This window comes from Echiichthys vipera, assembly GCF_963691815.1.
Source record: "Echiichthys vipera genome assembly, chromosome: 12".
NCBI lineage: Eukaryota > Metazoa > Chordata > Actinopteri > Perciformes > Trachinidae > Echiichthys > Echiichthys vipera.
The window spans coordinates 6,206,209-6,226,519 of NC_139837.1; the positions used below are offsets into that span (position 1 = coordinate 6,206,209).

Consider the following 20,311-nt stretch of genomic DNA (forward strand, 5'->3'; position numbering starts at 1 on the left):
AATATGGGCACGTGTGTGTACGTCTACCAGTTTGTGAGGACAATGGATTTAGTGCGTATAAACCATTTGGGGGTTTAAAAGCTTCCCTTTCAGACTGTTCAACATCTTAATGTCTTTTTGTACGTGTTCGTCTGTGTCCTTTTGTGCTTGGGTGCGCGCAAACTAATAATGCACCTCATTACCAAACAACACTGTAACAAAATGCTTCTGAATACATCTTTACTAACAAGAGGTCTCATTCTTCAAATTAATGTATTTCAATAACTATAAAACCTTCCAGGCTTAACCAGCCTTTGAAAACTTGTTGAACCTCTGTTTCATTCATAAGTTCAGGCCCGGGCAGAAGTTAGAACGTCTCTTTGATTCATAAATATTGATGGTGGAAAGCTGTGCCTGAAGCTCCTCTCTGACAACTCTTTTCAATCTGTTATCCCAACAGGTATTGATTGGTCCCACCCCAAGATGACGTCCCCAAAAAACAAAGCCAAGAAGAAACCACCCAAAGACAGCATGACGTTGCTGCCATGCTTTTATTTTGTAGAGGTATGTATTAATGAGTCACCAGGGATGGGTTTACACACTACATCTGCTGAATCGATCACTAGCTGACTCACTCTTTCTGCTGAATTAAGTCATAGTAGAAGTCAGTTTTGATGCATCTGGATACATCTGACCTCTACTGAAAGCAGAGTTTGATGATTTTCCAAAGGCAAATATTATGTGTCATCACTTTCTTGCTGTCCCTTGTGTGTTTGAAGGTGTGTATCAGTTGTTGTGGCATGAGCTGCTATAAAACACAGGATAAATCACCCCTTATATTAAATGCCAGTCACTCTTTCCTTTGTCCTTGTCCCGTGTGTGTGTGTGTGTGTGTGTGTGTGTGTGTGTGTGTGTGTGTGTGTGTGTGTGTGTGTGTGTGTGTGTGTGTGTGTGTGTGTGTGTGTGTGTGTGTGTGTGTGTGTGTGTGTGTGTGTGTGTGTGTGTGTGTGTGTGTGTGTGTGTGTGTGTGTGTGTGTGTGTGTGTGTGTGTGTGTGTGTGTGTGTGTGTGTGTCTAGCTCCCCATCGTCCTCTCCTCCTTGGTGTCCCTGTACTTCCTGGAGCTGACAGATGTGTTGTCCCCGGCGATGGTGGGCTTCCGTTGCCATGACCGTGACCTCTCCATGCCTTACGTGGAGACGGGTGATGAGCTCATCCCTCTGCTGATGCTGCTGAGTTTGGCCTTTGCTGGTCCTGCAGCATCTGTAAGTCCATCACACAGGCACACACACACACACACATGCTGATTGGGATAAAAGGAAGTTCCTTGCAAAAAGAAATGGGACAACTTAGAAAAACTGCTCTCTTTTGTCTATGCATGTGGTTTTAAGGCATGCAAATTAAGCAAGTCTAACATTACCTGTTCAGGCTGTTCTCATTCACTGTTCTTACTTCTACCTACAAAAAGTGATGCACTATTTAATTCTTTTACAACCCACTACTTGTGAGCCAAGATGTACAGAGCTGCATCTGCCGTCTTTCAAAGGAATCTTATCGTGATTAAATCCTATATTGAGATAAACAGTTATATCATCAACATTGATCCTAACAAGCACACGCCATCTGACATTTTCTAGAAAATCTGGTGTGAAATGTTTAGCATTTATGTTTTGCACTAAAGTTCTTAATAAATTGAGAAAATACTCTTTTTTCCATTTGTTACATATTAAAATCACACAGGATTACACAAACATAGGTTTTACCATGGTGTTTTTTCTTATGGTCTATTCATTTGTCGAAGTGCCAGAAAAGATGCTACATCATGATGTAGGGATAGAAGATTTTGACCATATCATCCAGCCTATGTGATGGAGTATAAATAAATGTAGAGTAAAAATGTCTGTGTAGGTTGAGGTGGATGGATGAGTCAAATAAAAACAGGACTTTCAGAGACGAGGCCGCTGTTCATGTCCAATGTGAAAGCAAAAGTCAATATTGAGTGATTTTAACTTACCTTGTATCTGTTATGTAACTTATGTACCTGTCATTATTTAGGTATATAAGTTATGTAACAAAGGTGCTTATTTCAACTCAAACCATGATGAAAACAAGTAGTTTTGTTGCCTAAACAGGTTCTGCAATGCAGGGGCTTGTGCAGGAGCTTTGATAGCTCGTGTTGCTGGACATTCATAGGACAACGCATGAAAAACTGGAATTGGGAGACATTGTTCATGTATGAGGATACGTTGACTTGTTAGACTAGCTTAGTTCGATTCATGGATGAAACTTGGAAGCACTGAAGGACTAGGATTCCTGTAAAACAATGAACGTCCCATATAAATATGAACAAGGCATAGCCATAGTGGACAAATACCTATAGATCAGGGGTGTCAAACTGATCCAGTAAAGGGCCGTGTGGCTGCAGGTTTTCATTCCAACCAATCAGAAACACACCTGGTCCAACAAATCAACTGTGTGAAGACAGTTCAGGTGATTGAGTAAGTCGAGTCAGGTGTGTTCTTGATTGGTTGGAATGAAAACCTGCAGCCACACGGCCCTTTACTGGATCACTTTGACACCCCTGCTATAGATAAATGCATATTTTAAACACAATAGCCAAGTTCCAGCTTGTATGTTATTGATGGGTTTCTATGCTAATGTGAGTCAGCCCTGGTAAATGTGTATTTCTCTTAAAAGGAGCTACTTCTTAATCCTGGCGCTAACTCTACTTTTACAGTAGAGGAACAAAAGTCACCCCTAGCTTTATCTGACTAATCAAATGTTACCAGAAATTATTTGGCTTAAAAGTATTAGTTACTGTTCTGACATCACCGCGTTATTATACACATTTTACATCTTTGCCTCTGTTTTGGTTTCCACCAACTCCTGAGAATAATATCTTTTGCTTGTTGAGTGACTTTCTTCACTAGCTAGGCGCTAACGTTCCCGTTTGGTGCCGTGCAGTTTATCAGATCTTCTTTCATCTGAAAACTGATGCTACTGCTGGAGGCTGGACTGATGAGAGCAGAATTTTCAGTCTGGACCAGCTAAACCTTTAAGAGCTCGCTGAGTAATAGTTCCCTGTGGGTTTGTAACTGAGCAACATTTGATCCACTGTTCATGTAAAAAATGTTGACAAGTAGAGCTTTACAAGAACAAAATCTTCCCATATTGTATTCAGAAGGATAAATCTGGTCTCATAGGATCGGTGATCTAATATGTCTTGGGATTTGGGGGTTTGCTTGTGAGTTCTACATCACACAGAAACGCTTGTGTACAGACAAATGTACAGTTCACACAAATATGCAAACGCACAGCTCCGCCAACACTCACAAAGGAAATTCAGTCTCCCTGCAGAAAGCCGAATCAATGGACACGTTGATAAATACACACCTGACATTCCAATAAACACCATCAAACACCCCACAGCCCCCCCACCCCCCACACCTTCAATCAATACAAAGACACACACACTGCTAATCCATCAGCAGCATGGAAACGAGCAGAGCTCTCCAACGCTCATCTATCACAGGGATTGGAAGTGATCACTATTCAATAGCGCCTTGCCTCCATTCTCCCTCCATAGTTCTCTCTCACTGTAGATCACAATCTCACAGATGGATACTTGGCATTAAAAGCACTTTTACCCGTTTGCTTCTCTGATTCTTTTGGATTCTGATTCTTTCTTTTTGTCTCTTTCTTTCGTTGTTCTTTTTGAAAGTTTTCTCTCAGTGCCTTACATTTCTCTCCCTCTGTCCGTAGATTATGATGGGGGAGGGCCTCATGTACTGTTTGCAGTCCAAACTGAAGACATGTCCCAAGTCAGAGAGCAGCATCAATGCTGGAGGCTGCAGCTTCAACTCCTTCCTACGCAGAACTGTGCGCTTCGTCGGTATGTCCAACTACTAATCCAATTGGGGCTTTTTGGAGGATACATGGCTGTTGCTATATACACAGCTATAGCTGTAATGTAGCTCACCTCAGGGACCATTTTTTAGATGCTGTCATTGCCACATTGTACGTCAAACAGTGTTATTTCACAATAGTTGCTTATTCTGTCAGTGACATGGAGGCATTAAATTAAGTGATGTGAATATCCTCACAGCTGTGATCCAGTCGTAGGCAAGAGGCCGCAATCCTTTATACAACAGTTCTGCAAAGTACCATTTATTAGTTAACTGTATTAAGCAACAACAGATTATGTTTTGTTTGTTTATTTAATCCGCCAACACAAATTCTACAACTGGACTGGAACTGGACTGTTGCTAAGCAACACATAAACATTTTCCTGCACACTAGCTTGCTACTTTGTGTAAGCTAGGTCTACACATTACCACAGGCCAGCTATACTCAGGATTTATCTGTAGGTGTCCATTTATTGTGAAAAAAAGAGTCTGTTGTCGGATGTTTAGCTTATGTTTTTGAGACTTGACCCTTTTTTGTTTTACAGTGTAGCATTATGTTCATTTTTCAGTTTGTCTACATCAGTGGATGTCTAGTCATACGAGCACGCCTGGAGGTTTGCACTGAAGTGTCCAGGCTTCTTTCCTTTTCTTCGTCCTCTCCTGACGACCATTCATAATTAACTCAAATGTTATTTGTGGAAACTTGTTCATCTTTGCTGTGCAAAGTTGACAGCCTGGCAGCTAGAACTCTTGTAAGGTGGAGTTATACATGTAGTTAATAGTCCCAGGGATGTTGTGCTGTATATCAGCACTCATGGAACGAGTATCTTGTTCAGTCACATTGCTTGGCTGGAGCTAACTGTTAAAAAGCTCTATAAAACGCATGTTTATCACAGTTCTGTTTGAGCACCTGTATCTTTAAGACTCCAAAAAAAACTCTGCTCTGATTTGTCAGTATGTTTGGGTCTTTAGAGTCTGTTCTCTCATTGTCTCTGCACCGTCATTGCAGCCGGGGAATAACTGTAGTGGCACTTTCTGTTGTGACATCACAACCATACAAGGCACTGTTTCTGAATACTCTGTGCATCTCTCTGAGGATTGGGTGTTTTTATACTCTTAGAGTATTTATATAGCACCTTGACCTGCTTTTTAATAAATAAATAAAAGATATGGAAATCTCACTTTTTACACAATGGCAACTTTGAGTTAATTGGCAACTTGTGCACATGGGCATCAATAAAGAGGATTAATCCTTCAAAGTAAGGTCAGTGGGAGATTAACCTTTCTCCGTGTGTTGTTTTAGTTTTAGACCACATTTTGTCCTTGCAAAGAGCTGCTTGGTGACAGAAAAAGAACAAAAGGCTGTTTTTAACATGGAAATCAGTTTAGTCTCAGACAAATTGCCCCACTAACCGGCTGAGCCTCCAACTTGAGTCTACTTTTTGAGAGTAAGGAAATAAGCTAATTAAATGCATTAAATGAAGGGTGACTAGAAAAGAAATAGACATGATATAATGCTCCACAGGAAATATCTTGAGGCATACATTGAGCTTTGAAGTGAAAAGAGTAATTAATTCACCTTGCCAAATTTCACTGTCTGCGGAAAAGCTTCACATCCTATCAAACTGAAGGCTGGTGGTGTTTCTTCAGGTTGTTGGAACAAATTCAGTGTCATTTTTTTCCCTCTACTGCAGGTGTTCATAAGCGAACAGCTCATAGTGAAGAAATCACCAGGGGCTTTTAGTTCATATACCAAGGCCGCCTTACCATCTCTACCTCTATCTCCCTCAGGTGTTCATGTGTTCGGTCTCCTGGCAACAGCCCTAGTGACGGATGTCATCCAGTTAGCTACTGGTTACCACACCCCTTTCTTTCTCACCGTCTGCCAGCCCAATTACACGGCCCCGGGAGTCTCATGTGACAACAATGGCTACATCACGCGGGACATCTGCATGGGGAAAGACCAGTTTGCCATCATGTCAGCTAGGTGAGACACAGAGATGCACATAGCGAGCTTTAAAACGACATCGGCGGACACAAAAGTCTCCATCTGCCTCAATACAAAATCTGCAAAACTTATGAAGACACAGAGAATACAGTGCATTCATTACATGAGGTTAGTTTATGCTTCTTATTTCCCAAGCAGGCTGCTCCCATGCCATTAAATATGAATCAACGGTGTTAGATTCCTTTGCCTTCTTATTGGTTTACAAAACAATTTACAAACGTACATATGCCTACAATTGAGGCTTTGCTCATATAAATATATGCCTGATCAAAAATGCTACAGAACATATTGTGTTACAATGATAAGATCATTTACAGAAGTGCTGTATATTTCTACACATCACTGTCTTGCAGGAGTATTTAATGCAAACTAAGACGAGGAGACATCAAAACTAATTTGTATTTGAAGAGGATTAAAGGAGATTAAAATTGCGAAGGAGTGAAATTGTTGTTACATTCGGATTTTTTTGATCTGGTAAATGATATGCTGCTTAGTCAAGTTAAGTGTTTATTTGCACATCGAGACTTACAATGCCCTCAGAAATTCTCTTTGTTCCCAGCTGTATTATCTCACTTGCAGGTGCTGCGGCTAAATTTGGCTTCTTAAGACACTCTTTGGCAGCGCCGTGTGTAACAAACAGACAGAGGTCAGACAAACAAGCTACAGTAGAGTATGGATATTAGTCAGCCATAACAAGCAATTACAGCTTAATATATCTGATATATGGATTATCCCAGTGGTACAAACACGCACACATTTTTAATTATATACTTGTGGGGACCCATACTGACGATTCATTCCCTCTCTCCTCCTAAACCTAATCTTAAAGGAATAGTTTGGGATTTTGGATGATACGCTTATTCGCCTTCTGGTAGAGTTAGATGAGAAAATTGATACCGCTGAGATATGTGAGTAATATCAATCTTCTCATCTAACTCAAGGCAAAGCAAATATATTATTTGCGAACATGTCGAACTATTGCTTTAACAATCACAACTAAAGGCCTTCCCCCCAACAATTAGCCTAATCTTAACCTAAATGTTATTCTAACATGAAGCCAAAAAGTTTTTTTTCAGAGATCAAACAGACCTCTGAAAAAGTAGAGATCAGGCCAAATGCTCTCGCCTTCATTCAACATCTAAAACTCAGATTCAGTCTGAAAAAAAGATGACAGAGCGCACGCCCCCACACAGACGCACGGGTTTAGCCCTGAACATGTGGGAGAAGGTAAGCACAAGGATAAACACGCTCACACAAACAGTGCATTAGTGAAGCAAATGAAATTCGATTTATGATCCAGTTTTCTAAACTCTTAATTGGCGGCTTTGCCCTCAACTCATTTACTCTCCCCTAATGTTCCCACTGATGCCCCGTGGTATTCTGTTTGTGTTTATTAATGCTCACATCCAAGGACAAACATACAGTTGGGGCAGTCACACCGTTGTTTTTGTCAAATGTGACCCCGACATCACAAATGAATTCACGTTTGTTCAAGAGGCAATAAACACACTCAGAATCAGTTATTTTTGTGAAAACATAAATCTCTCGTTGTCTCTCTACCTTCACTCTTTCACACCTAACTCTCCCCCTTCTCTCCCCTCAGGAAAACATTTCCATCCCAGCATGCAACGCTCTCTGGCTTCGCTGCTGTCTATATCTCCGTAAGCACTTCTGCGTCTTACTTGTCTTCTGTGTTTGAACGTGTTTGTGAAAGTGTGTGTGCTTGATTGTCCCTCCTACAGTATGAACAGTTCATTGACTGTAACTTTGAAATAGTTAACCCCTTTTTTGTTTTACATATCTGGTACATTGACATCACTGCAGTGCTTTTGCCCTGCATTTCTTTAACCGTTACATTCTTTTCACACATTTTCACGAGTTTGTGCAGTCGACAATTTATCTGTTGGATTACCTGTGTTCATGATAACTATCCAGATGTTCATCTAATTATTCTTAACGAACATTGCTGCCGGCAACATAAGATTAGATCCCGCGTATCATAGCTGGAATTAAATCACTGTCAATTCTCACATAAATCACACTTGTGTTGTGGTGTTCGCTCAATGAGAGATTTACAGATTTCAGACTATAGTAACCTCAGGCCAAAGAGCCATCCAAATTTTACATTAAAAGATAACAGGAACTGACTTTTAAGGCCAGATTTCACATTGTTAGTAGGTTTTTCTGCCATTCTGTAGTCCGTTGCTGATAGTATGTGAACTGTACGGCAAAGTAGCAACGTCATTATCCCATGAGGTAACACCCTCCTATATATATATATATATATACATATATATATATACACACACACATACATCCTCCACCAATGGTGTTTCTAGCTACTGGCCATATTACTGCTGCCTCACAGAGCCCAGAGTGTGCTCATTAAAGTTCACCAGAACAATTTCTGATGAGAGAGAAAAGGCAGGAGCGGAGGAGGGGAGCAGTTGTTTCGGTTGCCACAGTAACAGCATGTTGTCTCATCTCTGCAAAGTTGCGAGGCAGGCCATTAACACTGTTGTCTGATCGTTTTTCTTCGGTTTGTTCTCCTCTGCCCACCACATAAAAACATGTGTTTCTTGTATTCAGTCTCAAAAATGAAGTAATTCCACTTGTTTGTATACCTTCCCCTCACACTGTTTACATTTGTTTTTATTTGCTGAAACAGAAAAAAGCAGATCACTTGCGAAACAGACAAACATTTTAATTATACTGGAAACTAAAAAAAAGTACTCTGAGAGTACGGACTTCCGCCAACGCCATGCCCTATCTCACAGTGTTGAAAGTGAACAATAATTTGCATATCCGCGTTTCGGGTCTGCTTTAATGAGTTCTTCCTCGGCCCATGCTACACCCTTCCACCAACTTTTTAATGCGTATGGGGTTAGTAGTATTTCCGTAATCCCGCTGGAAAACAAACAAACCAACAAAGAAAACCGGAAACATAACCTCCTTGGCGGCAACTGAAATGTCACCTTCTTCTGGCAGATTCTTGCTTCAAGAAAACTTCGATGTTTATGCTCACTACAAGATGGACACGCTTGTTAGATTGGATGTTTTTTGCAAAGCTTGCTTCTCTGTCACTCAGTTGTCCTCCACTTTATATAATCCAAAGTATAGTGTGCATGCAGTGAATTTCAATGTAAATATATAAATATATACTGTCTATCCGTCAGCTGGGATCGGCTCCAGCCCCCCGCGACCCCGACCCCGGGATAAGCGGTTGAAGATGAATGAATGAATACTGTCTATCCTCCCATGTCACTCCTGGTTACTTCCTCACTCTGTTCAGCTGTCAAAGAATATCCATCTTAGTGGCCCAATTAACCTCATGTGCAGTGTACAGTTTATTTCTTGAAACAGCTCATTGAATAAAATCATTTACAGAATGTTCATGTAACAAAAACAATGAGACAGTTAACTTTACCTCTTCAGTATAATGTTGCTGCAATAGTGGAGTTCGATTGGATACCAGTGAAATTATTTCATCCATCTGGATAAAAATGTTCAACATTTTGGGAAATATGATTATTCGCATTTTGCTAGCACAGCAAGAACACAGTTAGCTTAGCAAAAAAGCAGAAGCAGGGGGAAAAGGGAGCGTACCTTTGTTCCCCGTATGTATGTGACCGGGGAGCATAGGACCCTTTTTTTTAAAAACTAGAGCCTGTGTTCCCCACTTTTCCCCAAAAATGTCCTAAGTTCCCCACTTTGTATGTGACCAGGGAACATCGGACTCTTTTTTAATAAAAGGGTCCGATGTTCCCCGCAATTTACAGAAAGGGTCCTATGTTCCCTGGTCTATTGTTTTTTCCATAGTTGGTTGCAAATTCCCCGGCAAATAGACTTATATAGATCCTACCCCTACCCCTAACCCTGACCCTAACCCTGTCCATCTTGGGCACCACGTTTCACACAAAAATATAACCCCTAACCCTAACAAAATGCTGAGGAACAAAGGACCCTATTGGGCGAAAAGGGTCCTATGTTCCTGAGCGGGAACATAGGACCAGGGGAACATAGGGATGACCCTGGGGAAAGAGAGAGAGAGAGACAAGCTAGCTGTTTCCCCCCGCTTCCCCTCTTTATGCTAAGCTAACAGGCTGCTGGCTGACTCCAGAGAGTGGAATCAATCTTCCCATTGAATTATTTTATTCTTTATTTCGCGATATGTCAAAGTATTCCTTTAATAACAAAGTTTAAGATGAGTTCCTTTCTTTCTTTGACCTGTAACTTTTTCTACTGTTGGGGTCCGTTGCAGTGTGCCTTTTAATGACATCTCCCCCTCAGTCTCCATATGTCTGCCTGTCACATGAATGTGTGCCTCTGTCTCCGCAGATGTATTTCAATGCCAGCATCAGCAGCACGACCAAGCTGCTGAAGCCGTTGCTGGTGTTTGCTTTCTGCATGGCGGCGGGTCTCGCCGGGCTGACGCAGATAACTCAGCACCGCAGTCACCCGATAGACGTGTACGTGGGATACCTCATAGGAGCCGGCATCGGAGTCTACCTGGTAGGTTAAACAAAGTGCACAAGAGCAAAAAATGTCTCAGGCTTAAATCTGTGGGCAAAAAAATATTAAAGAGCCTAATTTATTTAGCCGGTTTCGGGATAATTGCACCTTTTTATGATAATGTAACTTGCTGAAAGACATTTTAACAAGTGAAATTGTCTTGAAATAGATTTCCTATTTCTGGATTTTTGAAACGAGCATAGGTTTTTAGGTATTGAGGGATTACTTTTGCCCCATGGAGTAGTTAACAGTCAGCATGCAGTTTGTTGGGAATGAATATATATATTTTTTGTTGTTGTTGTTTTTCATGAAGTGATTTGGTTGTTTTGCTTTGACTCAATTGTCCCATTGTATTATTCTAACGCTTTCAGGACGATGTGCTAACAAATGCTCATTTTTTTTAATCACCTCTCTTCCAGTGTATCTATCCATGCTGTGGCCTAGTAGGGTTTTTTGACAGTCTCTATATATAGCCTTTTCTATTACGGAGGGAAGGGAAAGAGAATAAATAATCCGATAAGAATTCTCTGGAGCAATTTCACACTCAATTTTATAAAAACTTGTCATTGCCATTTTCCACGCTTTCCTCCTCCTCTCCCTCTCTCACTCCCTCTCCCCCTCCCCCTCTCCCTATCTCCTGCTCCCTCTCTCTCTCTCCCCCTCTCTCTCACTCTCTCTGTCTCGTCTTTCACATTTTAAGAGGGGGAACATTTCCTCCTGTCATTAAAAGACAAATTCTGAGAGGTGACTAAACAGCAGGAAGAAGAAGAAAGGCTTTTCGTGCACTTGCTCCCCACTAATAGCGATATGTGTTTTTCCCTCACACAGATTAAAGAAAATACATTTCTACGCTTTTCAGTCTTCATTTAACATGCTGGGTACTTTTATTTCCTCATTTGTTTCTCCTCCCAACTTTCCTCCCTGTTTTCTGTGTCAGGCTGTCTACGCAGTGGGAAACTTCAAAGCATCAGATGAAGATGCTCCCTCTTCACAGAGACTGACCCCATCTCAGCACAAGGACGGCCTGAGGGTGCTGAGCCAGCGGAGTCATGACTCCCTTTACAGGAAGACTCCCAGGGTGTCTGAGAGCAGAGAGGAGCTGGGGGCGGGGCTGGGCTCTGGGGCTCGCAGTAAGGTAAGGAGAGAGAAGGCGTCCCTTGCCTCCCTCAAACGAGCGAGTGCCGATGTGGAGCTTCTGGCAACCCGGGGTCCCATGGGCAAGGAAACCATGGTAACCTTCAGCAACACCTTGCCCCGAGTCGCAAACGGCAACAGCCCCATCTCCCCCTCAGATGAGCTGCCTACCACGCAGCGTCACATGACTTTCCACGTGCCCTTTGACCCCCAGAGGTCAAGGCAGCTGGTTTCAGAGTGGAGGCAGCGCTCGCTTGAGCTCCGTAGCCAGAGCTCACGAGATGACGAGGAGGGAATGGACGGGAGGGATGACGGAGATGAAGGAGCAGTAGCAGGAGAAGAAGACCAGGAGATGCCATCCTCTCTTTATCCCACCGTGCAAGCTAACAAGGGCACCGCTACACCGACTGGAGCCAGGATGGTGGTGGCACCCCCACTGGTTCACATCCCTGAAGAGGCCTCACGTCCACCGCCTGTCTCCCCCAAGAGTGCCAAGACGCGCGCCAAGTGGTTGTCACTCACAGAGGGAGGAGGGGTGAAAGAGCCAGGAACCGGGCCGATTGCAGTGTCGACTCCCCGTGTGCCCAACCAGCTGCCCACCCAGCAGAGAGTCACTCAGGTGAGGAAGAAATTAGAAAACGAGTGCTTGTTTATCATAATAATTACATTCGTTTTGAGCAGTAATTCTCCACTCTTTGATTTCTAGTGGCATGCAGCCAGTTCTTGAAAATATTATTTAGACAGGAGAAGAGAATGTGCGACTCACCTGATGATTTATTTTGTTTATAGTCTAAAATCCAAACAGAGCAACACGTGCGGAGGTAATTTCACTGATTAATGTGCAATATCAAATCCTCTAACGAGTTTTCAAAATCATATTATTTAATAGATCTATAAAATGTCTGTAAAGGCGGAATATGTTACTAATCTTCCTTATGTTTACCTCCATGAACTCAGGGTTTATTGTGGTACAAAGCTATTTTTACACAAATGGCCGGTTTCTATACTTGCTGCTTTTCCTGAGCTTGAAAGATCATTGATTTTTCTTCTAAAGTGTAATTAGGATGTAATAAACTCCTTTTTTTTCAAATGTTTTATAACATTTCCCTTCTAGTGGGCATTGAGTACCTATGTACTTATCTACAGTACAGTAGATTTACATTATATGATGCACATACGTATATATCACAGTAAACTCCACTCCACAAGAAATGTAATATTTAAGGTATCGTGCATGCTTTTAACTGACTCTTCCTCAATCATTTTCAACACAATATATGTATGGAATATGGTTGAAAAAGAGAAGAACAAGTCCCACTGTACCCACAATGGGCATTGGTTAATATGTGCATTTTGAACGGGTTAAAATGAAAATGCCCTGCTAAAATCTTAATATAATATAGTTAAGACTCTCATTTAGAAACATCATTTCCTGCCATGAAACATATTTTCTGCATTTCTCCCTATTTTCAAAAGACACAAGATGTATTCTGTTGGCCGCACCCCCATGTGTGTGGCATCACTAGAAGATGTCCTCAACACAGTACACTGTGACTCAAATAGCCTGCATACATGGTGTTTGAAATAAATGTCCCCACAGAGGACAAATATGAATTGCCGGGTCACAGGTCCATTTGCTAGCTGATTTGGAGCAGCTGTTTTGAGTACTCCTCTAAGATATTCTTCTGTCCTCCAGGTGATCGCCATGTCTAAGCAGCAGGGTCATGGAGTCACTTCGTCAGAAGGTGGCTCCTCCTCCGGTGGTGGGTCCAACTGCTCCGAGTCGCCCTATTACCGGATCCCATCTGATCGAGACAGCTGCACTGGGAGCAACCCAGGGAGCATCGCCGGGAGTGGGAGCATCGTCACAATCGACGCCCATGCCCCTCACCACCCAGTGGTGCGTGTGTCTGCCAGTAACGGCAAGCCGTGGGAGTGGAGAAACACCATCAGTGGTAACATGCTGGCCGCCGAGATGGCAGGGGACAAACACCGCGTTGCGCTGCAGCGACAAGACAATGTCAACCACTACCGGGATTACCGGACACTCCCAGTGAAAACGGACTCGCTCTGCTCCTCCTCTGCCAGTGGCAGCGCCGAGGGAGGACCAGAGCTGCCTCCCCCACCTCTCCCCACCTCCTCCTCTCCTCTGCCCCCCCCTCCCCATCTGTTGTCATCCCCTCTACCGCCACCGCCTCCCCACTCATCGTCCTCCCCTTTGCCTCCCCCTCCTCACCCAAGCTCCTCTCCAATGCTTCCTCCTCTCCCTCACCCTGCCTCCTCTCACATGCCTCCCCCTCCTCACCTATCCTCTCAGATGTCCCCACCACCCCTTCCGTCGTCCTCTCAGTTGCCCCCACCTCCTCACCCATCCTCCTGTCAAATGCCCGCACCTCCTCACCCGTCCTCCTGTCAAATGCCCCCACCCCCACATCCGTCCTCTTCCCCTTTGCCGCCACCACCTCACCACTCATCCTCCATGCCTCCGCCTCCTCACCCGTCCTGCTCCGGCATGCTTCCCCCTCCTCCCCATCCTGACTTACTGATGGACAGCCACAGCCAGGCGCTGTCCCGCTCTTCCACCCTGCCTCGTCGGCCCTCTGTCTCCGCCCGTAGCCATGCTGAGCAGGAGCACTACTACAAGGCCATGCAGAACGAGAGGATGTTATAGTAAAGACATCATTGTCATAACAATGATTGTACTTAAGAAGACTCAGCTGAAAGAGACAGTGAAACAAATTAGGGTGTGGCAGGTGAACAGAGATTTATGACTTTTGCAAAATGACAAAAAGGTTTAGAGACTCTTGAGACCAGAACCGCAGCTTCTGTAAAAAGGCTTGAGATGAAAGGCAGCAGGGGTGGAGGACCATGGGGAGGTCTGGCAGGTCACGGGCACACAGCAGGGGATCTGGTTTTCTCCTCCCGCACACACCACCCCCAGCGCCAGTTCAACGATTCGGACTGGGAAAAGAACACACAAGAAAGGGGAGCGAAGAGAGTAGGGTGAAGAATTAAAAACCCTAGTCTCAGCACACACATCCCCCGTGTTTCTATAAAACACATTCAGAGAGGCCAGCAGCTGAAAGAGAGATATCACAATGAACGGTCTGGGATTTGCTTAATCAAGTTTCCCCTGAGAGTAGGGGGATAACACTGAGAAAACAAGCAAAACTAGCTCTCCTTAACGCTGCTGTTTGAAGTTGCCAGCCGTTACATCGTGAATTTGCCGTTGTTACCAGCTGAAAAACTTGTGCTTCAAAGCGCCCGTAAGCTATGAATAACGTAGAGAAGGCAGTAATGTGAAATGCAACCACAGGTTCAAGACTATAAGCCACACCCCACAAAAGAAGGTCTTTTTAGCCCTCTGAATACACACAAACCAAATGGGGAATTTTATGTTTGACGCCAAGCAAATCTGTCAGTATCCACCAGAGAGAGCCGGCTTAGGAAGCGTTGATTCTTGTTGGGCTGTGAGAAGAAGGAGGAGGGGTGGGCATAAGGAGGATCACGCACAGTTGGGCACCCCTATCCGGACGTCACTGAATGGATTACTGTTGTAAACATGAGAGGCGGTGAAATGGAAAGAGAATAGTTCCCAAAAATGAAGAGGGAGGCCGAGCACAGCACAGCGAGCCAGGCAGCCAGTCTGTCTTTGCTGTGTGCAAAACCTGCCTGGGAGCCTGAAGCAGCGCTAAGGAGATTAACGTTTGTTTATCAAACCATGCTAGCAAACTCTTCCCTCCGTAGCCCTTCACATTTGGCCCTCTGGCAATTGCTGACGGGACTGCTAATGGAAAGCTGCCCAGACAGCAGCGCAGCGCGCCATCAACACCGACATGCACATCGACTCAAGCAGGTGCTTCTTGGATGCGACTAACTGGATTGTGTTACTAGCAGCCTCTGATTATGTATGGCTGTTAGCATTTTAAAGATTTTGGTCCCACTTTCTAAGTATACATACTTCATGAGGGGTTTTCTACGTCTTTTCTTTATTAATGATCATTAATTTATGCTTTTCTGATCAGTAATAAGGCAGTGTTTTCATTTTTAAGAGCCTTTTTTGGGTTGTCAAGTTGTAAAAAGGTCTTTCATTGGTGGGGAAAGCTCTTCAGCAAGACTTAATAATGTTTACAATATTTATGAGACTCCATCCTTCCATCCATATACCCATGTATCCTTTGCAGGACCACAAAAGATCGCCGGTCTATTACAGGGCTACCCTTATTTAAATATTACTTAATAGAAAGTGATACCAAGATTTTTGGGAACCATCCAACACAAGCGGAAAAACGTTCAAAGTACGGTGACAAAAACGGTCCACTCGCTTGCTCACTCTGGAGCTTTTGACCTGCAGCACACTGTCCTCATCAGTAGATGTTGCTCAGTTACCATGAAACTGTGGAGGTTCAGACAAACTGCAGGAAAACCACACCTGCTGTTTCATACAGTAGTTCAAGAAAGAGCTTACCACTCAAAGGTTTGCATCTACTGTAGTTTTGACATTTTTATATTAAAACGATTAACCGGGGAATGAATTCAATTATAATCGATAATTAAAATAACCAGTAGTTTCAGCCCTGAAAGTACGCTTTCAATCGACATCTACAAGTTAAGAGGAAGTGCGTGTTCTTCCTGCTCACCCCTGCCTCCTGTGTGTATTTATACTGTGTTGTATAAAGTCGTTGATATCGTTTCATACATCCAAGTTTTTTCTAACTATCAGAAGATATTCCGTCCAATGACAAGTGCTTTATTTTAGATCTTACCTTGCTCCTATTTTAATGAAAGATACATACTCACAAACTCTCCAAAGCACCATGACATCTGAAGGCTACATGAACTGATTTTGTAAAGTTGGGCTAGGAAGGAGCGTGTTAAATGGAACAAGTTGTATTTTTTAGCGGCGCTCCTCGGATGAGGAGCCGGTAGATAATGTTGCTCGTCGGTTTGTGCTGCATGTGTGTACGAGAGTGTTTGTTTTTTTTTTATATAAAACTTTACTTCTGTGCTTCAAGTCTGCGCCGTTAACTTTGACTGACAGACATGCTGCATTTTTCAGTGCTGGTGATTATTGTACTGCTTTCCCCCAATTTTGACTGTAAAAATACTTGATATTACCTAATATTATTAATACTATTATTATTCCACAGTCCTCTTTTATGGGCTAATGTTTTCTATCTGTGATGATGTGTAACACTAATAACCAGATTGAATAAAACAAAACGAAGACTTCTTTAAGGAGGTTTCATCTTGTGTTACTTGACAGCGCACTGGCTGGTGTATAGCTTACGGCTCAAAATAGAGAGTTGGTCAATGCCGGAGCAGCTTTTACCACCACTCTAATGAAAAGGATCTTCTCCATTGATTCTGAGGTTATGTCTACTGTCATGCTCATTCATACTGTACACTCGCACGCTGACATACACACTGGCATGAAGACACACAGCCAGACGGATCCAGCGCATTTGCAACATTTGCTTCTTTCCTGTGGGCCAGTGTCAGGTTTCCATAATGAATTCTGCTAGAATGTTGGTCAATCCCAGATGACCTGCAGCAAACAATGGCTGAGGCGTGTGTGCGTGCGTGTGGAAAGAATTGTTCCTGTTAAATTGTAAAATGTGTCTGTTTAATCTGATTTAAATTATAGCATGATACATGTGCATCAAGGTGGACGATTTGGCAGATATGAGTTGGGGTTTGTGTATAAAATTAGTATGTGGTCCAGATGTAGTGAAGTTATCCGTCCATTCAGATATGTGCAAGGTATTTTTCCATCTGTATGCACGTTTGAGTGTTTGTTTTTGCATGTATCCATGTGTGTGTGTCCGGTGCTTCGGAGCATTGAGCTGTGTGACGAGGCCGTATAGGCAGTGGGGGTGCAGATGGTGTACTGAGGCCTGAGGACAGTCAGCCTGTCCATGACTCACACTCAGCAAGCCAGCAGCTCTCTCTTGTCTCCCTCCCGCTCGTTCTCTCTCTTACTCTCTCCCTCTCCCCTTGGTGGCCCAGAAAGCACACCCTAACAAGTGTGTAGCTGTGTGCGACTGCGGGAGGCAACAGAAAAATGCGGACTGAGCTGTCTTTATGCATGTGTCTATTTCTGGGACTGCGTGCCTGTGTATATGCTTATATCTGTGTCTGTGTGTGTGTGTGTGTGTCTGTGTGTGTGTGTGTGTGTGTGCGTGCGCGACAGTGACAGTGGCTGTCCAGGGGAAGCTGCTGACAGTCTTTTCAGGACTGATTTACCAATTCAGAACAGCACAAAAGCCTTTTGTCCACAGCTCCACTTTTATCTCTGTCACTTTGTCATCATCATTTCTACTTCTGCCATCTCACACGGCTCCTTGTGAACCTTTTCCACATGGAGGAAGGGGATTTGGAGCTTTGGAGCTTATACCCGGATTTTCCTCCAGCTCTCAGTTTCTTGAATAAAAGATTAGGGTTTTTAAGGGTCGCAGGGAACATTTTACTTTCAGTCCTATCAGTATAAAATCAAATATTGATCCTTTTTTGCATGATATTGTGGCATCGAAAAAAATGCCTAGTTAGGATCTACAGAGAGTAGTAATTCTCTGTAATAGTAATAGTAATAGTAAAATGAGTAATTCTTTATCAGGATTCATTGGTGAAATGGTTGACCAACCCCTGTTTAACAGTCCTCTTGTAGGGTCTTGCCAATTATTAAAAACGGTGACTGGTTTTGTATTCCGATGGCGTTTCAGTTCAGTTTCTCAGATTCTCAGCATGGGACCAACACTAAATCACATTTAGTCTCACAAGGGCTTATTAAACCCTGTCAGAAGTCCTGTCATTTGTCCACCCACAACACACAGACCTTGTAAGAAGATCTTTGGGCTTTCAAATGATAACAAGCTTTAATGTGCCAGTCAGCTGTCTAGTGCCACAGCTGGGGGCTGACACTGACATTTCTAAGCGACTGGCTTCACTGATTCAACAGTATTTCAAACAGGACAGACTTCATTTGAGTGAGAAATTATTTATTCACAATTGCACAATAAAGATGGTCTTTGGAGACCCCTTGGTGATGTCATCATATTTAAAGGTGTTAGAGAAGCCATGATTATTGTAGGATATCCTTGATGGGTCGAGACACTGGTAGTGATGGTGATGAATGAAGAGGATGCTGAGCTCTGAGTGAGAATAGGAGCTTCTGTTGCGCTCAGACCTGGGTGCTGGAAATGATGGACTGGAGGATGAATGGGTGAAGGAGGGTTCGCAATAAAAGGACAGCTGACAGCAACAGAGAGGAGAACAGATATAAATGTTGACGGCAAAGATGTAATTGGCTAAATCTGGTTGGTTTAACTAAAAGAGCAAATGAGGGAGCAGGAGAGAAAGAGGGGAATGAGAATGAGTGGCAGCTTCTGGTTGAACTTATTACTACTACACAAATCTACAATACAAATCTAACCAAACAGAAGACTTGGTAACAGCATCTACAAGCAAAATGTTCCACCATTCTGTTGATGGGAGGAATTATTTCCCTCTGTGGATATTGCCTTGGAGTTGAGGATATATGCTAGCTCGTTTGCCCTTTAGCCCAAAGGCTAGAGAGGTTGATAAATGTCGTACGTTGCACTGTTTCAGCCCAGTTGGGAGCCTGACATGTTTATAGTGTTGTCCTCACCTCAAGAGGCAACTGCTGCTTTTTACAGGAGCTTGATTTTCAACCACGCCGATTCAATAGGTATTCCTGACATGGACCTGTTTTATTTTCTCAGCTGAACTCAAGGTCTAAAAAACAAGACCTACAGCCATGCTAGCGGCTCTGTGAGGCTCTACTTAGGCAGAGTTGCTTTGGTTTAATTGCTAACGCTAACATGCTCACAATGACAATGCTAGTATGCTAATGTTAAATAGGTATGTTCCCCGTGTTAGCATGCTAATATTATCTAGTTAGCACTACAACAATAACAGTTGAAGCAGGTGGAAATTTACAGGTTTTTGGTCATAAATGAAAGAGAAATTTTGACCTGATTATGTCAGATGAAGTGTTAAGGGATCCACTGCTAGTAGGGCTGAAAATTCATGAAACCTGCCTTGGTAGAGTCTAGAGAAAAGAAATTCTGTCTGTAAATAAGACGGTTTCTAAAAATTCCTCGAAAGTTACTTTGCAAAGATGTAAGGCTTTCATGTGACAGCTTAAAGATACACTCTACAAGGCAGAGAAAGTATGCAAGTCTTTTCGGTCCCCTCGCTTTCACTGCTTCTCCAATTATACTTGATGTGTCTGCTTGGCTGCCACTTCTTGCTTTCCTCTGAGAACGGAGACGATAAACGTGGCGATGGAAACAATGCAATCGTGGACCCCTCCGCAGGCATGGGCGCACGCACAAACACATAAACACATGAACACACTTGTACATTCCCATGAACATAAGCAGAACGAACTCACTAAAGCCCAGATTGGGAGATTAAAGGTAAATATCTTCCTACAGACACGCAATCACATAAATATTCACATACACAAATACACACTCCTCTCTCCTTGTCCCCTGTGCTTTTGTCTACATGTAGACATAGAGGAGAGAGAGACACTGCGGTGTATTTGAGCATGAGTGGGCTGATGTGGTTGTGGCCTTACATGCATGAGTAAGACTGTATAGTACATGACTTCAATACCCTACAGGCCTAGCAATGGGTACTAACACACTGACACAGTTATCAGACCAGACTAATTGGGTGTGTGTACATGTAGGAGAGCATTGGTATATGCATGTCTTAATGTATGTGTGACCCATTTGTTTGGAGCCC

General features: G+C 43.2%; 1 protein-coding gene across 1 annotated transcript; it reads left to right on the plus strand.

Annotated features, from left to right (window-relative positions):
• Positions 1 to 462: 462 nt before the first annotated feature.
• LOC310955107 (phospholipid phosphatase-related protein type 3-like) lies at positions 463 to 14,207 on the plus strand (the record flags this gene model as incomplete). Its single annotated transcript, XM_083924860.1, has 8 exons — positions 463 to 543; positions 1,057 to 1,242; positions 3,740 to 3,869; positions 5,674 to 5,869; positions 7,494 to 7,551; positions 10,229 to 10,402; positions 11,340 to 12,155; positions 13,233 to 14,207. 8 exons carry the CDS (start codon positions 463 to 465, stop codon positions 14,205 to 14,207), a joined length of 2,616 nt encoding a protein of 871 aa, XP_083780986.1.
• Between the last annotated feature and the right edge of the window lie 6,104 nt (positions 14,208 to 20,311).